The sequence below is a fragment of the Talpa europaea genome, assembly GCF_964194135.1.
Source record: "Talpa europaea genome assembly, chromosome: 3".
Lineage (NCBI taxonomy): Eukaryota > Metazoa > Chordata > Mammalia > Eulipotyphla > Talpidae > Talpa > Talpa europaea.
The window spans coordinates 141,658,319-141,679,446 of record NC_140069.1 but is presented as its reverse complement, the minus strand read 5'-3'; the positions used below and the strand labels follow the sequence as shown (position 1 = coordinate 141,679,446).

Sequence of the window (21,128 nt, the reverse complement as noted above, 5' to 3'; positions counted from 1 at the left end):
AAAATGGCAGTGCTGTCCCCCTCCCCCATCACCCTTTGGGCTCCCCATTGTTGGAAGCAGCAAGTCCACATTCTTGACCTGGCCGCAAGGGGACCTTACAGGAACCTGTAACTTTTCCTTGCCCTGCTCCTCTTCCACCAATGGTCCCAAACGTCCTCAATTCACAGCACTCTTAGTGACTCAGTAATTTTTCACAGTCTTCCCTAGGCCAAAAGAGGTGTGCCACGGTCCCATTTTTAAATATTTATAGCCAAATAACTTAATAGGCATTTTGTTCAAAAGACTTCGTGCACATCTGAAAAGAAGATTAGATATAAGTTGAAAGTAGTTCTTACAACGACCAACAGATGTCTCTGTATTCTCCATGAATATTTAAAATATCCCAGGAAGTCCCTCTGAGTTCACTGTGGCACCCTGGGGTACCTTGGCACACATTTTTGGAAACCACGGCCTTCCACTGTTGTTATTAAGGGTTATTTGTATCTCCCCAGATTTATAGCATTGCTCTAAGACTCCATCCTCAATGCACATTTTCCCTGTGCTGTCTCGTTCGTTTACAAAACCTGCTCGGACTCTTTCCTCCTTGCAGTTCCCACAGCACTTGGTCCGTTCTCACCTACTTGCATCTCACTCTGTTGTATTTATTGACAGGCTTTCTCTGTGAGTCTTTGCTGACAAAGCCCTGTCTTATTTTTCTTTGCATCCCCAGGAAGTGAGCAGAGAAAGGATGTGTAATGGAAGGATGACCTTACATCTACCTTGCTAGTTCTGGCAAATCACTTTTTACCCTCCTGACTTCCCGGTGCTACAGGTAGATTTGCAGGCAGACTTGGAAGCTCAGAGCCTTGTTTCTTTCTGCTCACCTTTATCTTGCGTTCTCTGCTCACCTTAAACTCATGGCCCACTCTTTCTCCTTCTCCCCCTGCTGTGCAGAAGGCAGCCTCCTGCAGGCCTGCCCATGGCTGCTGCCGGTGGGCCTACCATTGTGGCGGGCATGCTTGAGTCTCAGGTCTGCAGGGGCAGGTTACTCCCCATTCAGCCCAGTGGCTCTGCCAAAGATTTCATTTCCGTGATCCAAATTCCCATGATCAGTGACACCAAGAGGTGTCACTCCAGTCCCCCTGTAGGGAAGGACACGTTGTCCAGCTGCCAGCAGAGAGCCACTAGTTGTCAGCTCCTCCACAGTCAGGTGATGGCAACACCTTTGTCTCCAGCGGTCAACTTCCTTTCCTCAGTCATCCCCAGCCCAAGGCCTCTCTCTGACTGTGTCTACCAGATGAGCTGTTCCTCCCTCTTCCTCCTCATCTCTCTGTCCCTCACCCTTCAAGACTGTGCTCAAGCATGACTACCTCCTCTAGAAGCCTTTGCTGCCTTCAGTGGCCCATGAGCCTGCCCAATTCATGGCTCTTGGGTCATCTGTTCAGGCTTATAATTTATCTTACTCCCTGCCAGCCTTGTGCAGCTGCCTGCTTGTGTGCTTTTCTTCTATCAGATGTCAGATTTCTTCAGGAAAAGAGATAAGGTTGCTATATTTCTTTGGAGAGGAGAGATGGTCTCTCCCATTACCTCAGCTTAGTGGTAGACACAGTGAAGCCTGAAAATCTGCCAAGTGGACCAAGGTCTGCAGTGGGGGCAGCTGTGAGTTCTTCCAGAACTGGAGAAACTGTCCCCTCTGTCTTTGTGCCATTGGGAGGCATGCATACACACCAGAGAGGAGTGTGGGGGATCATAACAGGAGGGAAGGAGACACTTGTCCCTGATGGAGCTGAGAACTGATGGTAGAAAAAGCATTGCATCAGGATTAAGATTTGGTGACTCTGGGCTGGGCCCTCAAGTCTTGATGTCACGGTCACTACACTGGTAGAACTCCCAGGTGTCAGGTGGAAAGGCAGATCTCATCGCCTACTAGGGGCCTACTTGGCTACTGCCAGCACTATGCTTGGTCGGTCCCTATGATGGTTTCAAAGTGCTAAGAGTAGGGGGTTAATGAGGACTCAGGTCCAAGTTTATACTGGTCAAGCCAGAGAACCAGGACTACATCAGGGGAGTCCATGAGGAAGTGGAGGCCTGCCTAGGACCTGCCCTGTCCCCACACCATCTCCAGTTCCTCCCTCACCCAGCCCATCCCAGCCACACCCATGGGACACTTGCCCTAGGGTCCCAGGTCTGCAGTGATGACTTGGTACGTGGATGGTGGTGGCAGCATTCTAGCAGGAAAGACCCAAGGCCTGGAGGCCAGGCGATATGGGTTCAAGCTATGCTCCCCTCTCTACAAGTTCATGGCTCTAGGAGAGGGAGCTGTCTTCTCCCCTAACCCTCAGCTTCTCCAACTGCAAGACACAGTGGCCCCTCCTGCCCCGGGGAGTTATGACTACATCAAGCTAGAACAGAGCTTTTCTAGAACAAAACCATGGCTAACGGAGGGAATTGGGCAGCAAAAGGAAAAATGATTTGAAACAAACCTATAAGGATAAACCTCTCTATTGGCTATACCCGCCCATTTAATTTATTCAGTTAATAAAACGTATTCCCCAGAGGGGGACAGGCAGAAGTAAGCTACAAACCAGTGTGCCTGTGTGAGCACGGGTGTACATGTTTAGCTCATAACAATAAAAAAAAAAGAGTAATTAAGAGATGTATTGAAGTGTATAAAAATCCTGAAGGACACTGAAGATTCCAATTCAAGTTACTGTCCTTGGTGCAAATTTAATTCAATAGGGAATAGATAAATAAAAATAAAGAAAAAACAAATTCAGAACAGATGTTAGGCAAGCAATTTTTTTCACAGTAAGAATCATAAACATGAAGAAAAGCCTATAAGGCAAAGTTGTTGATGCGAACAGCATCAAGCTACTAAATAAATAGTTCGATGGCACCGCAGGGACAAAGAAACATTAAAATAGTCATTTGACTGTCCCTGAATATTTGCACCCACACAGTTATGCCCAGGCATGGAGATCTTGGGCATTGGAGGAAGCTGTGTGTGTGTGAGTGTGTGTGTGTGTGAGTGTGTGTGTGTGTGTGTGTGTGTGTGTGTTTAGAAAGTACACAGGACATATATGTGTGTGAAAGGATATAGGAAAATCTCCTCTTCCCAAACAGCATGTGGACTCAGGCTATGAATCAGTTCAGAAATTACCACAAGGCCAGGGGAGGTTCCCCAGAACCCAGGGGGGAATGAGCTGACCTGGGCCAGGTAGTAGAAGTCCAGACGTGTGGTTCTGAAAGGAGGGGGATTTAATGGCAAAAGAATTTTAGACATGCTTGGGGAGAAGCAAGAGGCAGAGAGAAAGCTATGAAGCACAGATCGTGGTATTTCAGCACGAGAAGGAAGCTTGAAGCTGATGGTTCTAGCCCAGCTCTCTCATTCTCTGCTGGAAACACAGAGGCCCAAGGAGGTGACAGGGTGGGCACCGCCCTGGAGTTGTCCCCTAGCCAGGAGGAGGTGAGGGGGTGGAGGTCCCCCCAGGGTGGCATAAAGGTCAGAGAGGCGGCTCCCCAGCTTTTCCAAGGACCCTGTGGGGATAGTGAAGCTCACCCTGCTGTGGCTCGGGGAGGGCTCCCCATCAGCCCTCTCCCCAGCCTTTCAAAGCCCCACTGAGCCACAAAGATTTAGGGTCAGGGTCCCTGAGACTTGGCTGTGCTCGTGGAGGACTCAGATCGTTCCTTTGATTCTCACATCAGACCTGTGAGGTGGCAGGTGCTCAGGTAGTTTTTAAAGGTGACGAACATGTCATGCATTCCAGTTCCATGGCTGGGAGCTGCCTGGAACCCACAAAGGGCCCCACACAAGAATGTCCACCTCAGCATTGTTTGCTGGAGGCCCTCTGGGAAGGGGGTGGGGTTGCATTGTGGGGTGAGAGGTCATATTTAGAAGCAACAGACTCAGTGAGAACACAGGGGCAAAAGCACAGTGCTTAGTGAGACAAGTAAAGACCGGAGGAGCTTCGGATGCTGCCATTGGCATAAGCTCAAGATAATGCATACAGAGCAATCGTGTTCCCGAACGTGTTCCAGAACCTACACGTGAGCCCCGCAGAAAGACTTTCAGTGGGGACTGGAAGGGAATGAGAGAAATGTAAGGGGGAATCTAAGGCAATAAATAAGCATACAAAACATGGCAGGTACACACACACACACACACACACTCACACACACACTCTCACACACCCCTGGGGATGGAGGAAATGACTAATTACCGTTGGGAAATGCCCATTATGCTCTTGATGGATGAGAGGCAGAAGATGGCAGATGCCAAGCACACCCGGGACCACCCCCCACCCCAATCTGGTCAGAGGGTCGTAGCTCTAGTCCTAAGGCCACGTAGGCCCAGCATCTCATTTGTAGCTCCAGTGGGAGAGGGAACTCTTTCCCTTAGCCATGTCCAGATTCCTCCTCCTGGAGGGGATGGCCTTTCTGTGTCCCGGGTTCTAAGGTGGCATCAGTGACCAGCGTTGACTTGTCTCTTACTCTTTATACTCGAGCAGTGGTTCAGTCCCGCTGCTGCGGGTCATTTCCTAGGTAGCAGCCTCCCTGCTTCCTCTCATATTCCTTATGATCCAGGTCACTGTCACTGTCCACCTAGACCTTTAGAATCATTGTTTATTTGTTTCTTTGTTAAAAATTCTGTCTTCCCCCACCCCCACCTTCCTCTCTCAACTCTGCATTTACGCAGCTGCTGCCACACAGCCATGTCCTTGTCCCCACCCCTGAGGTCTCCCTCTGCTCCTGCCACTTCCAACAGTCCTTTCTGGGGGTGTCCTCACACCGCTTGGTCTCTCCCCTCCCTTTCTCCAGCTCAGCCAAAACCTCTAAACCTTCTCCCAGCACATGGACCTGGGCAGGTTTTTCTCCACCAGCGACCTACCTCGTCTCTCTATGGGGAGTAGGGAGCTGGTTGACCCTTTTCTGTAAGTGTAATCGTGGGGTTCAGTGTACCTCCTGCAACCAACAGTTACAAGACGGGGACATATGTCCACGAAATAGCTGAAAGAAACAGTGTAAAGAAACACAGAAGGAAAACTCTGCAGCTACAAATAGCAAGGACATGATCTAGACAAACCGCTCGAGGTAGGAAGCCCCGAGATGGAGCGGGAGTGCCATGGAGGGGCAGGAGACGTGTAACCCAGTCAACAAAAAAGTGGAAGTCAGCAAGAGTCCCAGACAGAGATGATGAAATGTGTATGAGAGGCCACCACGATCTGGTGGGAAAGAGGAAACGCAGAGGGGGATGAAAGCAGAATCAAAAAGCAAACACATAAATTGCAGAGGATTCAGCAGAAAAGCGCCCAACAAGGGGAAAAGAGGCTCTGGGTGGGAACGACTGGGAATTTGTTCAAATGAACTGAATTTATGGCAGAGCACAAGCATTTGTTGATAACAGGGCCAGTCTTGTAAAGAATGTTCTCAGTGGTTTGTAGTCAACAGGAAGTTGGGGCAAGATCGCTGGGGCCATGCCCTGCAATCAAAAATGTGTGGTTCACATTGACCAGATGGGTTCCAGAGCACAAAGAGAGGGTGAATTTCTTCTGGAGTTCACTGTCAAAGGCTTGAAGGGAAGACGTACTGGCCACTCAATTATGGTCATAGAGGGCAACCACAAGCATTGCTAGAAAAGTTTCTCCAAATGTACAACGGTGCAGTTGCTATGGAAAACAGTATGGAGGGTGCTCAAAAAATTAAAAATGTAGTTACCCTATGATCCAGCAATTGCACTTCTAGATATATACATAAAAGAGTTGGAAGTGAGATCCCGGAGAGGTATTTGTACACCCGTGTTCACAGCAGCAATATTCACAATAGCCTGAAGGTGGAAGCAGCCCAAGTGTCGCTTGACAAGTGGATGGATAAGCAAACTGTGGCAAGTACATGCGGTGGAATATCATTCGGGTTTTCAAGATGAGAGAGTTCTGGAGGTGGGTGGTTGTGATGGTTGAACTTCATGAAGGTGCTTTATGCCACTAAACCATACACTTAAGTGTTTCGGGTGGTGAAGTTTATGTTGTGTGTATTTTGTCACAATAGAGAAAATGTGCACCAGTCTAACATCCTCCAGGCCTTCCTCAACACCAGGGCCTGCCTGGGAGCAAAGGCCTCACCAACCCCACAGGCCGGGGTCAAGGACTTTCTCCCTCCATCATGTTGTAGAATCGTGAAGACATACTCTGCCTACTAGATGCAATCTTGATCCTGTGGGCATCTGATTGGGTTCTCCAGCTCTGAGCCTGATGCTCGCTAAGAAAGGTGGATTTGGAGGTGGCAGACTGCAGAATGCAAGATGTCCATTTGGAGTTGGAGATAAAGCAGGATTATGGGCACCCAGACAAAGGAGGAAAAAGAGCCGGAGCTTCTTGCTCTTGGTAGGGTCTGGTGAGCCCCAACTCTAGCAGAGAAGTCCAAGACTTTGGGGGAAGCAGTTAAGAATCTTTAGGCCTGAGATTTGGGAGAGTTTCCAGTGGCCATGCCAGTATAAGGTACAGCTGGCAGCATGACAGTGAGTCAGAGAAGAAACCTTGAAGAATTATGGGCAAGCTTCAAAGCAAAGTGGAAGGTCTATTCATCATGTCTCCAGTGGTTAACAGGCTACGGATCTCTGATGGAGAGGGAGAACGTGGAGGGGGATTGTTGTGACAGGAACTTTGTTGCCGCTTTGCAGCCGGAACATGATGAGGGACACAGCAGTCGTGGAGCAGGTTTGCAAGGCAAGACTCTGCTGCTGGAGCAGAAGTTCTTGTGCCATTTATTGAAAGCACACAGGCTGGTAAAAAAAATCATGTGACAATGGTATGAGGAATAAAGTCCAGAGGGTGGGGTAGGGATGGGGGGCAGAGCCTTACAAGGGACAGGGATGGGGACATTGTGACTATACGTCAAGAGACATTTGCACCAGCAAAGTATGTGATGTTATCACAAAAAGAGTTATCCTGAGACCACCATGGAGACAGTCACATTATCAGCTCAACAGCAGCCTAGGCGTTCCTGGGTGCCTCGTGATACGGACTCTATTCCGTAGGTAGTCAAGGAATGTTCTGCTGTGATTTGTAGATAGCAAATAGGTCACAGCTGCCCATGAGTGGCCAGCTAGTAGCCAGCTCATAGGAACCCACAGGAGGTCACCCAGGGAGGACCTGGATGTTCTTCCCCTGGGGACCCACTGTGAGGGGCATACATCCCTGATCTGATACCTGTAGCCTGTGCAGGATCAAGAGGTGCTGGTGGGTGTAGGAACACAAACGACCACACTCACCACGTCCACCTAACATGTGGTGACAGGCCAGGGGCTCTGGGCAAAGATTAGTAGATTCCTCTTTGAGCAAAGGCAAAAAATAGCATCGTCTGCTGACAGCATCTCCTTTGTGGTTAATGTGGGGAGCCTGGAAAACATGTCGGAGAGTCAGGCCTATAGCAATTGGCCAATAAACTGAGAGCCTTACCCACAGTGCAAGACATCATATGTGGGCTGCCAAATTCTTAAAGTTTGGGGGCGAGATGGGGACAGAGTTGTTAGCAGCATGGTATTGAGAGGCAAAGAATGATCAAGGAAGTTATTTCAGTAGTTAAGTTTCTATGATCTGCCCCAGGCAAGTAGGCATCATAAAACCTCGCGGTCCCTTGCTGGGAATTACTTCATGCGTACAGCTGCAGAAACGTTACACTAAGGCTGACCAGCCATCACTGGAATGCACGGTAAACTAGCCCAACTCTCCAAGACTTAAGAGTCTTGGAAGAAAGGAGAACATGTTCCATTTTAAGATAAACTTTGTTCAAACGAGTTGAATTTCAACATGGACGTGGTGTGTGGTTTTTTTGTTTGCAAGTGTACACTCTATCTAGAGTTCAATTGTCTTAGATGTTTCAATGCCTTGGCCTTGCGCCCTATGTGAGTAACAAGATTTAAAACTGTTTTTTAAAAGGGTTCCCAGACTTGTTTAGGAAAAGTTTCTCTGCTCACAAAATAGTGGTCAAAGAGGAACTGTAAGTTCTATGTGAATTGGGAACTGGTGACTTCTTTGAATGCTTTTTGAAAAATAGTGAAACCTAAGGTGGTTGGCCATTCATCTTTTGGGAGAGAACAGGGATTCTATTTGCACTTGTAATTAATTAGGTTGAAGGGCTACAAGAATTGGTTGATGTGTGCAATTTTTGAGATGTTCTATGCACCAGAGTTTCTGGTTATTTACACGCAAATCCAAGTGGGGGATGCCTTGGAAGAGCCACCGTGATTCCTGACTATGTTACATAGCTCTTGTTTTCATTTTCCATGGAACAACTTGGATTTGTTGCAGGTACAATTCGATTTAATATGGAATTTATATATTAGATATATTTAGATAATTATCAACTAGTCATAATTGATAATTAAATAAATTTAGTGGGTGGTGACCAGCTTGTATTTGTTTTGTTTTGATTTTATGAAATAGAAGAGATGAGCTTTTCATTTTTATTTGAGGATGCGCATACTGGGTCGCAATGTGAAAATATATTATTTCCCGAGGATCATAATTAAATAGTGTCAAAGTCAGTGATCTAGTCTAAATCCCTTATTTTTCATCAGAGAAAATGAGACTCCTAAAGGGGAAGTAATTAGAAGTCACTGATGGATAGAAAGAGAGTTGAAACTGGAATGTGAACCCTGGTTTTCTAGTGTAGGTGGTTTGCACTGTTTGATGTTTTCCTACCCAAAGAAGAGAGATTAACGTAAGTTCTTGATGGTGTGGGGTGTGGGTCACAAAGACATAGACAGTATAAGCATGTAAGATTTGCAGCCATTGGGCCTCCCTGTGGCCTAGGGGTTAAGTCTCAGTGCTATAAAAGCCCATTGAGACTGCCCGAGTTCAATCCCCAGCCAGGGAGCTAACCCACATGGCACAGCAGACCTCTCCTGTTCCACTCATGCTCCCCTTAGCAGTGTGTTTCAGTAGATCTGCCTGTTCTGCTCCCCACTCTGTCTCTGGTGAATCCTCTTAACGCCATGGCATCTCTGGCCTGCATCCCAATTCTTATATGCAAAAATAAACTTATTTTTAAAAAATTGCAGCCATTGTTGCCTACAGGCAGCCACAGAATGAGGCTGGGGGAGCAGAAGTGGTGTAAAGTAACTGGGTAAGGGAACAGGTCTAGAAAAAATGGGTAAGCTTCAAAAGGGTTTTTGGATGAAGATTAGAAAGAAGTTGGTCTTAAACCACAAGAAAGAGTGGAAGCTTTGTAGTAAATTCATCATTGAGTATACAAGAGACATAAAGAGTCTATTAAAGTTTCATTCAAGAAAAAGAGAGATTTCAGCAGAAGTCCTCTGACCCTTTTTTGGTCTAAGTTGCCTATTTATCTTGTTCCTTTGGTAATTCCACCTAGTGAGCTACCCTACAAATTTGGATTGGTGATCGTTAGCATGTATGTTCTCGCTGATAACTTTCTTCCTGTTCTCAAAGGTTTTCTAAAAAACTGGTCTATTGTGTCAGGGTTTTCATAAAAGAATACTTCCCCTCCCCAGTGCTGTAACGGTTTGACAAACACACATTTAAAAATGTGCTTTCAGGTCAAAATAGATCAATCATTGATCTATTTTGTGGTAAATGGTATTTAACTCATTGAGTGGCTGTCAGTTATGACACACAGACCATCAGGGCTTGTATTAATTTTGGTTCCAAGCTAACATTACTCATATGAAACTGGTGATTCTCACCTTCACACTCAACACTTTCAAGAAAGATTCAAATGTGAGTCAAAAGGACCCAAATGTCGTGACCCAGTCTGGCTTCATCGTCAGAAATGTTAGGATAACTTAGGACATTTGTGCTTAGTTCTATAGTTTCAAGGATACCGTGCCTTCTCAATGGTTTAGGGTATTGCTCTTGTCTCCAATTCCTCTTACAACTGAGTCACATGTTTAGGTCAAATGGTAAGTGAGTCTTATGCTCAGGCTTATACTCCCTATCAGCAGTAGAAACCAAAGTCCACTCCTAGGCATCGGTGCCTTGAGCTCTTCTGCAACTATAGTACACTCCCCCTAGGAGCGCCTCTCTTCTTCAACATCTGTGATTCTGTTGAGCCCAATCCCGTTTAAAAACGAGAACATTCCTCCCCTATCTGCTGCTCAGGGTGAGTCTGAATACTTGTATTTTCTTGAACATATCAGTAATAGTTTCCACACCATCCATCCTCTGCCACGTTTTCTAATCCGGCTTACTCGGGTGTGTCCTGTGTCCTACGTCCAAGTACAATCACGTGACCTGGGAGTGAAACTGGCTGAGTCCTTCGGTGTTCTCTCATTCCCTGGGTTCTGGATCTTTGGGAGTAGCCAGCATCGCTCCCTCGTGTTGTTGACATCACCAACTGACTGCTTTCAAGTAAACTATCACTACCATCCCTGCGCTGCTTCTCACCCTCATCTAACTAGCGCATAAGCAGGATGGTGAAGATCACTTAATGAGACATTTTCACACTCAGTCACCCCCGGAGTACACTCATGGATAGCACAGTGGGCTCTGAGCTTTCAAAAAAAAATGTTGAGACAACCTTATTGTTTTCATTGCTGATGTCACATGCTTTTTCATATGTTTCCCAAAGTTCTCAACTTCCCCACTGCCTGGCGACAAGGTGCTATTAGTTCATGCATGCTAACTAATTAAATAAAAAACTCACTTGGAGGTGCTAAAAACTTCCAAGTTGGAGACATATGAGATGCCTCTACCTCCTGTGGGTGTGAACTTTGCACCTAAGTGCCAGGTCCTTTACTGAAAGCTGACTTGCTTGCTAAATTGACTTTTTCTGTGCAGGGACCCAAAGTGCCTGGGAGAGAGAGAGAGAGATTCAGAGTCTCGTGCTTGCAAAGATGTTCTTAGGACACTTTATTGCTGTTAGGTATAAGAAGGGGCTTCATGCATCATCTCCAAATGAGTGATCTGTATGGCAGATCTGTAGGCAGAGGAATGGAGCAGAGAAATCAGAGCTACTTATAGGAAGTAATATGTAAGGAAAGTGACATTACGAATCAGTTGGAAAAAGATGACTTTCCAGATGGAACACCACCATCTGGAAGAAATAAGGTGATCTCTACTTCCATCCTTACCCACAAATCAATTCTGCATCAAGTATCTAAAATTTTTAACTAAAAAAACAAAACACTAGAAAAGTAGAAGTTTAAAAATACATCCTTGGTGGAGAAAGCTATTATGAGTAAGATATAAAAGGTAGATACTTAAAATTGATTAAATTCCACAACACAAAAACAAATGTTTTCTGATGGGAATAAATATACAATAAACAAAGTCAAAGACAAGAAAGAGAAAATGCCCACAATATATAATAAATATAAAAGACTACTTTCTTTAATATATAAAGAGTTTCTACAAGTAAATTTGGAAAAATAACCCAGCAGGAAAGTGTCAGAGGATTCTTCAGAAAATAGAGTGGATTTTAAAACATATGAAAAGATGCAAAACTTTCTCATCCTATAAACTACCAAAGATTTAAAACTATGACCACACATTTTAATGGCCATCTTGTGAGGGACTCAGGTGCTGTCATATGTTTATTTGTGGGAATATTAAGTGATATAACCCTAGAGAGAGAAATTGAATAATATTTATCAAAATTAAAGTGTAGATAATCCTTGACCTAGTAATTTCACTTGTAGGAATTTATCCTACAGGCAAGCAATATATATATTCAAAAATACTGCAGCATTGTTTATGAAAGCAAAAGGTGTTCATCCATTGAGGATTTATTTTAAAAATCAGAATACATCCGGAAAACACAGGTGTAGTGACTAATCCTCACCGTGAAGGTTTAGATAGAAGATGTTTTTCCTAATATGGGGGGATCGTGCGGCAGCTACAGCCAGTAGTTGCTGTCTGGGTCCAGTTAATCCTAACAGTTCCACATAGGAGGCTGCAGTCAACTAGGAGACTGATGGATGCCCAACCTGAAATCCAGAGTGATAGTGACAAGTCGTGAGGACCAGTTGTGGCCGAAGTCACAGTGCATGCACTGCAAGAGACTGTCCCTGCAGAGTGGATGTTACATACATTGTCTTTGTTTTGTATCAACTGGACCAGCCATTCTAGAATTAGGAGACCCCCTTGGAGCAAGGTGGGGTGGTTCCTGACTTGGGGTGCCATCAGGATGTGCTTCAGGGCACAGTGTTCAGTATCCCCCAAAGTAACTGCCTGCCTGCTGCCTCTGCCACCATTGAAACTTGGCCAGTGGTAGGGCAGAGACCAGGGACACCTGAGTCTGAACAGGTAGCCTGGGCATCTTGCCTTATTTTTATGTCGTTAAATTGCCGACTGTCTAAAGTTTAATGTGCTGCACTATGTAAATATTTTATCCACTGAGCTCTGGTTAACTATCCTATTTTGATGCCAGCCAAGTTTTGGGGATAAAATGGTACCTGCCCAACTTCAAGTGCCTTTATAGTTGCAAGAAATGGAGAAGTTTAGTACGTGAGGAGAAAAATACATGAATTTGAAAAGCTTTTAAAAATCAGAATACATTCATAGAATGGAATCCTTGGCAATTTAACAACTTAACAAGAATGAATGTCTTGAGATGGGACAGTTGTCCAGACTTCACTACTGAACAAAGCAAGGTAAAGAACAGCACCTGTCACGGGTTATCCTCTGAGTAGTAAGAAGTTGATGACGGAGGTTGCCTCTGAGGAGTAGCTAAGGGGTCCATTTTATTTTATTCTCTATACTCATTTGTACTTTATAAATTATGTACAATCTGCATGTTTACCTGCTTACAAGGTTTTGTTCTAATGAGAGTATAGGAGATTATTGCACAAATCTGGCTTGATGCAGGAATCCAGCGCCACTTCTCAGATGGAGGGGCAGAGGGGGTAGATACCAGGAAGCCAACTATCAAATCCATCCAGACAGGGCTCACTTCAGACTAAATATCAAATGTGGAGTATTTCAATCCTTTCCCTTTAAAAAGTGAACCTATTGGGTGTCCTCAAGATTACAGAGTTTGAACAGGACACACACACACACACACACACACACACACACACACATCACTGCACTGCCTTTAAATCCAGGAGTGGACACATTTAAGAACAACTCAGCATTTTATGGTTAATTTCATTTTTAAGCAGAAAAAAAATGGAAGCTTTGTCTGAAGAAATTATGCCATCACTTTTCGTTGTTTTTCCTTTATACCAGAGGTGGGAACAAAGAGTAGAGATGAGACTGCAGTTTTGATCTCTGCAACCTCATTTGAAATCATTCTCTATGATTTAAGTTTCCTTGAAATGAAAATGATAAATTGTGTTGACTTAGTTAGATTTGGGGGGAAAATTGATTGGACATTCTATTGTCAAGGAAACCAATTCTCTCTCTAGCATGCACACACACACACACACACACACACCACGCCACACCATACACCAGCCAATACAGTGGCCTTTAAACTCTTCATCTGACATTTTAAATTATTTAAAAATACCCAAGGGCTCTACTCTGAAATCTGTACAAGAAGTACTCAAGGGAAGTGATTCTTAGAATTCAAACTTAGGGAGGTGTCTTTCTAATTCTGGGGAAGCCACAGTCATTCTGAGTCAGTGCTGTGTCTCGGAAAGGCTTGGGACAGTTTCCAAGGTCAGTGTCAAGTCCACTGCAGAATGAAACTACTGGAAAGAAGAAGCTGGAATGAGAACTTCTGAAAAAGCAACAGAATAGCACAAGGGTAAGAGAAAGGAAAGCGGTTCACACACCATGCACCCCCAGGCCCTGCCTTCATCTGGCATACCAAAAACAAGAAGCTATGCGCTTTAAAAAAAAAAAAAAGGTAAATAAAGACCAAGTGAAAGGGGTCTTAGAGACAGAGGGAGAGTTGCTTATTATTGACAATGTGCACTGTCTTCCGGAGATCCACCATGGTGTGTATTCTCTGCTGCCTCAGTGCCAGGTGTGGCCACGTGACCTGCTCTGGCCTCACCATGGGCACAGGAGTTTCCAGCCTTGCTGTTGGGCTTGGCCAACAGGATGTCAGCCGATAACGAGCAGGATGCTACAGGCCTCTCGTGCTGTTGGTCTCTCTCTTATCCCCTGCCATCCCCGGGAATAGTCTGCTGTGTCTTGTCTGTCTTCCCAGGAGGACGAGGCGTGTGTAGAGCAGATGCCCCGTTAAACCTGGGCTCTGAGTTAGCTCCCTGCTCTGCCTGCGGAGGCACCAGCAGCACGGCTGAACTTCCTCGCCAAGGGTGCGAATATCAGTCACTTCCAGTCAAACCTTAGACACGCGATAGTTTGTTAAGTCACTCCACTTGGGAGAAGTGACAAACTAGTACAGAGAGCAGGTAGTAAAGCACCTTAATTTATTATTTTGGCACAGTCACATCGCAAATTAAAGAATGGTTAAAAGAACTTGATCCAAACCATAGGGTTCCTGGATGGGCCATTTCCACAAAGAGACAATTCCATTCCTTTCAAAACTCTTCCCTGGAAGAGCAGTTGTCACCTATCCCTGGGTAAAGGGCACAACCCCTGGTCCCTGTGCTTGGATGTACATTAGGAACATCACAGAACTTCACTGCACTTAAGCAGGTTACCCCAGGCCTGTGGAGAAGCTGTGTGAGAACTGACTAGAATGGTTGGACTTGAGTGTGGAAAGTTAGGCTAAGCATCGACACGCCTCAGGTCTGCAATGGCCCGACCATGAGTTTGATCACTAGATTCTGGAGTCATTTTATTCTTTTAAAATAGGCACATACTCTGGCTCACCAGAAGGGAAAATTCAGGAAAAATAAAGGGAAGAAGGTCTCTAATACTTTTCACAGCTGAGAACGAGGGTGACTGTATGTCCCAGTATACCCAGGACAGTCCTGGCTTGCACTGTGGTCCTGGGGTCAGGATCAATAGCACCCCCTTCACTGTCAGAAGTGCAGTGGGCTGGATAATGGGTGCCATGTTTCTACAGCTCTATGGGTATATTTCTATAGAGTTGAACAAAACCAGTCCAAGTAAGGTTTCGATAAGTCCGTGGGAGAAGAGCTGACACGGTGGTCCAGGCAGCTTAGACTAAGGCCTGGAGAGCTGCTATGTCCCTGAAGCACACCCTGAAACACAGGGGTTAGAGATGGCACAGGCACCCAGGGCCCGACCCAGCTGGTCAGGGTCTGAAAGACTGGGACGCGGCATTCTTTCGAGCTAGCTGGGTGTTTTACCTCGGACATCCCCGAGGTCCAGGTCAGGAGCCTCAAAGATAGGGCACTGTTTTTGTGCATCCTCTAAAGATACAAACAATGCAACATTCCCATTCCTGTCATTGCTTCCATATCTATTAACGTGCAGAAATCAGATTCCATGGTGAGAGGATGAAAGTGTTCCTTACCCGCACAGGGGGCCGTAGAGTCTCTTGAGCTCCAGGTGGCTTTCCCAGAAACCCTGCAGAGAACAGCACCGCAGTAAGCCTAAGATGAAACCAAATTTCAAGTATGCAAACTTGTTCTACCAAGTATTCCAGAGCCACAAGACCACAATTATATATACAATAAAAAAGAATTGCAGTTAAATGACTTTTCAAGTACTTTGGAGATATTAGAATAAACTAGTAGCTTAAAAAAAAAAAGTTGATTGCCCAGGAAAAGTCTCAGTCAGCTCTGCTTTAATGGACAGAAGAGAGGCTTTGTACTTAAACTATTTACGTATAATTGCTGCTAAAATATTTGAACACTATTTGCTTTCTCAACTGTTAACATTCCCCCTGCAATTTGGTTTATATTATTATTATTTTTGGCAAAGCCTCTTTTCACAGCCACTATATGTGTAAACTTCTGCTAAATCTATCCAAATTATCATAAATTCTGAATGCTCATGATCCAAGTTAAATTTTAACTAAAATCAACATTTCAAAACAGAAGAACTTACAATAACTTTATATGGGAAGAATCTAGATACGCTTCTTCATGGGGAAGGCGGCTACCTGGAGGAAAACCCAGAGGGTCAGGAGATGCTGGACCCTGTGTTGGAGGGGTGGCCTGTGCATGCAGATACAGGGGTTCTTAGGGGAGAAGGGTTGGAAATCGCTAGATCCATTGTGCTGTGGCAATGAAACATACATGAGAATCTGTTTGGGTTGGGAGAGGCGTGGGGCGTGGAAAATGCTAGACTTGTGGGGATGTAGCACACAGGTGGATGTGTAAAAGGTGGGTGAGGAGAGGGTTAGGGGACAGAAGAGTCCATTCTCACTAAATCTACTGAATGGCACAGCCTAAGCCTGCCTTGTATCAGGGAAAGCTTATATGAATATAAAAATAGTCACTGAAATTACTATGTTCTAGAAAGAACTTGGCAGGGTTTGTCCATACAAGGAGGCGAGCTGAAAGGGAGCATATGTGGAAATGATCCAGAGGCAGGAGCCCAGGGCTCTCTCCACGTCGATAGTTACACTGTTTTCCTCAAACTGTTAATACCAAATTAATTACTCAACTGAATGCAGCCCCCCCTCCCCCCAAACATGTGAAATTTATTTAATTTCCTGTCTGGTTTATTCCGTCTTGACACATGCATTATTTCAGTGGCTTCGGGGGCTCACAGGAAGCCGGAGGAGAGAGCTGTTGGTGGGTTTTGAAGTTGCGAATCGGTCACCCCTGAGGTGGGAGGGGAGGTGTTTTGTAAAGCACTAGGAAGGGTGAGACAGCAGCAGCGACAGAGCGCGAGAGGGGGCGTTGGGGGAGAAAGGGAAGAAAGGAACAGACAAGAAGCTGCAAGGAGCGGGGAGAGGACAGAAGGAGCTGGGCGCCTCGCTCCGCACGCCCTGGCGAGTGTGTGTGTTTGGGGGGGCTTCTGACGCCATCACGAAGGGCTGGCACCAGGTGGGCCCTTCCTGCCTGTTGGGCTCAATGACACTTCGCTTACAGGATCTGTTGGCTTCTGATGTTGGGTCTGGCAAGAGCCCCCCATGCGTTGGCAGCATGAACCATCTGCCTTCTGAGGAAATCCAGCAAGAGACAGAAAGAGTAACATCGAGGAGAGGAGTCCTGCGCCCGAATCTGCAGAAGCCTGTGGACATTGCTCCTGGCGCGAATGTCATTCTGGGGCCCCCCTGCGCTGTCTCGCGGAGCCCAGCTGCCCTCTGCCCTTTTGTATCTGTCAGCTCGTGGCCGCTCTCCCCGTCACCCTGGCCCACTACACAGAGGATGATGGACTCAATTTGGAGACCGGATTTGCCTGCATCCTTTATCCCTAATCACAAGAGATACGAATGTCCCCCCAACAGGCTTCTCTTCCGCTGCCGCCACCACCTGAGGTCAAGCCCTCATCACTTTCCTCTAGACGTCAGCAACAGCTGGGGTCCACGGGCCTCACCTAAATCCCTCTTCTGTGCAGTGTAGTCTTCCACTAGGGGGTCCCTCTCCTGCGCACAGAGGGGGCATGTGAATAGTTCTCTACTTGCCTTTCTAGACAGTCGGTGTCTAGCCCACCTACCTCTCTCCACACGGCTGCATCCTCCAGGGCTCCCCAGTCTTTGGCTTCTAGCCAGTCCAGGCTGCCCCTGTCATGCTCTGCTGGAGTTTTCACTTGGTGCTATCACACACATTGTTACTCCATACCTGGTGTGAGTCCTTGTCTGTGTCTGTTGCTCCTATAAGACCCTCTTCTCCAGGAAGTCCTCCGGGCGAGCCTAGCCGGATGCACCTCCTCCCTCTCCTCTAAAGAACAACCAGCTACCATCTAGGTGCCTGATCTAGGCTAGGACACACCCCCACTGGAGCTGTACACCATGAACTGGTGCATACCTTGAAGGCAAAAGTAACTTCTGTACTCTGAACAATCCCAAATCTGGCACATCTAGACACCCAATAGCGAGGTTTTGGGGTGAATGGATGAATGAAGGTATAATAGGACTATGCATATTGAGGAGTGATCAGAGATGGATCACAGGCAATAAGAATTCATTCAAGTGGAGGAGGACTCGGCACAGAGCCCTTGCTCGGAGACCACCGTGGGTGTGGGTGGCCCGGATGGGGATGCTGCTTCTCGGGAAAAGCCTGCTCTGGGCTCCACACATCTTATGCTAGAAAATAGTGCAAGAGACCCCTTACCTGGCGGAAAAACATCAAGTTTCCAATGAAAGGAGAAGGCTTGGGGTGTCTGATGCCCACTTTCTCCAGGCTGGAAAATGCAGACATGGAGTACCTGGGGGGAAAGCAAACTTTAAAAAGCAAGAAATTGAAATTTGCGTTCATACTTTTGGTCCTAGGAGAAGTTAGATTTTTTGAGTTGCCTGGAAGGTAGAAGAAGTTTCCAGTCGATCATTTTTAGGGACTGAAGAGATGGAGGCCCAGAGGTGGGTGACTAGCAGAGAGCTCACTGAATTCCTTCTAGTTGAGCGACAGCTAGAGAAGATGGACTCCTGAAGCCCCACGTTGGGAGACACTTAGGAAATGATATATCCAAATGCCCTTGAACACCTGAGATTTCTACCAGTAAATTGTTTTCGCAAGATGCCCCTTCTCCCTGGCTCAGTTCTTTTGCCTCTAAAGCTCTCGAGAACAGTTGTCTTAGAAGGCAAGCCCAAAAAAAAGTAACGTTGGCAAAAATCAGTTTCCTGTGCAAATCCGTATATTCTCTTGGTCCAAACTGACCCCTGCACATAATTTGTTCCTCATCACATTCCATGGCCTAATAGGGAAAAATAAAAACCAGGGAGGAAGGCAACACACCATGGAGAGTAGACCTCATCACCAACTGCTTACAACCTCTTTAAATCTTTGTTTTCACGGCCTGCGACCATATGGAAAGCATATTTTCTTAACCAAAAATCAGGAAACGTGGCTCGACAGATTTCTGTGCCACTTTCCAGGAGAAAGCGGCAGTCTGAGAAGTGCAGTGTGGCTGTCAAAACATTGGAATTACTAGGATATTTCAACAGTTTATGGGAACAGAGGGATAACACAGTTAAAGTCAGAATCGGCTTCGAAAAAATATCCGGACATATGGCTGCAATCCCTAATCAGCAAGCCAATTAGGTCAAAAGTTCAGTTAGTTCAGAAAAATTAATGAATCAAACTGGGTGTTTAGCATCCTGCGGAGATCTGCCAAATCTCAATTTGGGAGCCGGGAAAAATGCAGAGAGTATCACTACAGCCAGCTTCAAAGAAGGACTAGACCTTAAAACAACATCAATGCTCTGAGAACCACTGGCAAGAGATGGAATGTTCCCTACAGTCTTTGACCTTCCGGTTTCCCTCATGCCATCCAATAAGTCTCACTTAAATAAGAACATTTCACCCAATATGCAGCTGTTCAGGCAAAGGTCAACCCAGTGTAACTGTTGAGTTGTATTCGTCTATGCAATGGGTCTATTTTTAAAGTGGCCACAGCAACCAGGGCCGAAGGGAAGGTCAGTGCGGCTCGCAGCCCTCCCGACCAGGGTTTCCACCATAGGAGCGCATTATTAGGTTTGAATGAATTCCCAGGACATCGAATTTAAGTCCATGTTCAAGTGTAATTACAGATCACACTCAAGCCACATGCGAATTACAGGGATTAATCATGCCAACATTCCTCTTCATTAGCGTGTGTACCAAAGGTTGACAGCGGAGTGTATAAAAGTTATTCTTTCAAATTACTATGATATTTTAACATAAATGCCTTTACACCAAAAGGGAAGGAACCCAAGAAAACTCACAAGTTCCCTCAACACTTTCCCCAACATCCTCGAATCTGGCTTCTTGGTTCATTTCTTCATCAGTTTTTGTGAATTATTTTCTAAATGTAATCTCTAATGGGTAGAAAGAAATATGTAAATCTTGGGCCACGTAATTACATCTTAATTTTGTAATTAGATGTCTTGATTGTCTAATTAAAGGACGAGAAGTCTGTGCCTAATTACACATGCTAATTATTATGCAAGTCCATGCCCTAATTATGTAACTCCACTTGACGAAAATACCACTCGTGTGTCTCTGCACAAAATTCAGACATTTTCAAACATATGGCATCAGCAGAGAATGTTCTGGACACAAGCATAAACTTCACTTTGCAGCCTGGACCCAAGTATAGAACTTTAGCTGGGAATTGGCCAAGCGGTGCCTCCGGTAGCTGCAGTCCCCATGCCAAATCAGTCAGGAGAGATCGGGCCACCAGACTTCCAGGCAAAATTGCAAAGTTAATTCCATTTGTCTTATTCCCACTTCCTTCTCTGCACCCTTACTTCACGCTCTCTGCCTCTGGAGTCCCTATGCTGGCCTGTCTCAACAGGATCAATCAGAAGTAATGGGCTCTAGTTGCTATGAGCTGAAGAGTGTCACGGGGAAAAAAAAGTTTTTTCCTGACCCCCCCCAAAACTTTAGAATATGACCTTATTTGAAGAGACGGCGGTTGCTGATGTAATTAGTTAAGATGAAGTCATACAGACGTAGAGAGGACCTCTAGTCCAGTATGACCAGTGTCCTGTAAGAGGAAGATGACATGAAAACATGCAGACCAGGCGGTGTGCCATGTGCCAACCAATGCAGAGATTGGCATTAATGCAAGCCAGGGGTCATCACAGACAGTCGGTCAGCAAATCACGAGAAGCCAGGAAGAAGCAAGGAAGGATTCTCCCCCGCGGGTTTCAGAGGGAGCATCACCCTGCAAAAACCTTAATGTCAGATGTCTAGCTTCCAAAACTGTGAGACAATAAATTTCAGGTGTTTTAAGCCCACTTAGTCTTGGCCGCCCTAGGAAACGCACACACCAGGAGTACCCATGAGTGCGTTTGAGCAAATCAATGAAAAAAAATGATTTTAGAAATTTTTATCCTGTTACTTTAAAATGTGGCATTGTGAAAAATGTTTCCTTTTTATAGCAAATGGTGCAGTAAGTCCTGTGCTATCAAAATAGCACAGGTGGCTGGATGCTGCTATGGAAGGCAGGTCATGTGCAACCCGTCCTGTGGCCACCACGATGTGACATTTAGACCAGCTTCCCTTTGACGGGAATTAGTGCAGAAGTGTCCCGCGGTCATGATCGCACACACCTATCGTTGTTCCCACTAAGGACACTTAGGCTGGAAAACGACTGCAGAAAGACTGCTGTAGCTTCAGAGGGCACCCTTGGACTCTGCTTCCACAAGTAAAGCAGAGGTTTATCGCCACAGGACACGAATCCAGCAGCGCCTGTGGGCACCTTACACTG

General features: G+C 45.8%; 1 protein-coding gene across 2 annotated transcripts in view; it reads right to left on the bottom strand.

Annotated features, from left to right (window-relative positions):
- The window catches only part of TBXAS1 (thromboxane A synthase 1), a gene marked incomplete at both ends in the record, with an annotated part of 132,131 nt that overhangs the window by 85,440 nt on the left and 25,563 nt on the right, over positions 1-21,128 (bottom strand). For both annotated transcript variants that reach the window (XM_084229601.1, XM_084229602.1), the window contains 2 exons: positions 15,337-15,389; positions 18,050-18,143. In XM_084229601.1, coding sequence (XP_084085727.1) covers positions 15,337-15,389; positions 18,050-18,143 — 147 coding nt within the window. The remainder of the gene's footprint in view (positions 1-15,336; positions 15,390-18,049; positions 18,144-21,128) is intronic.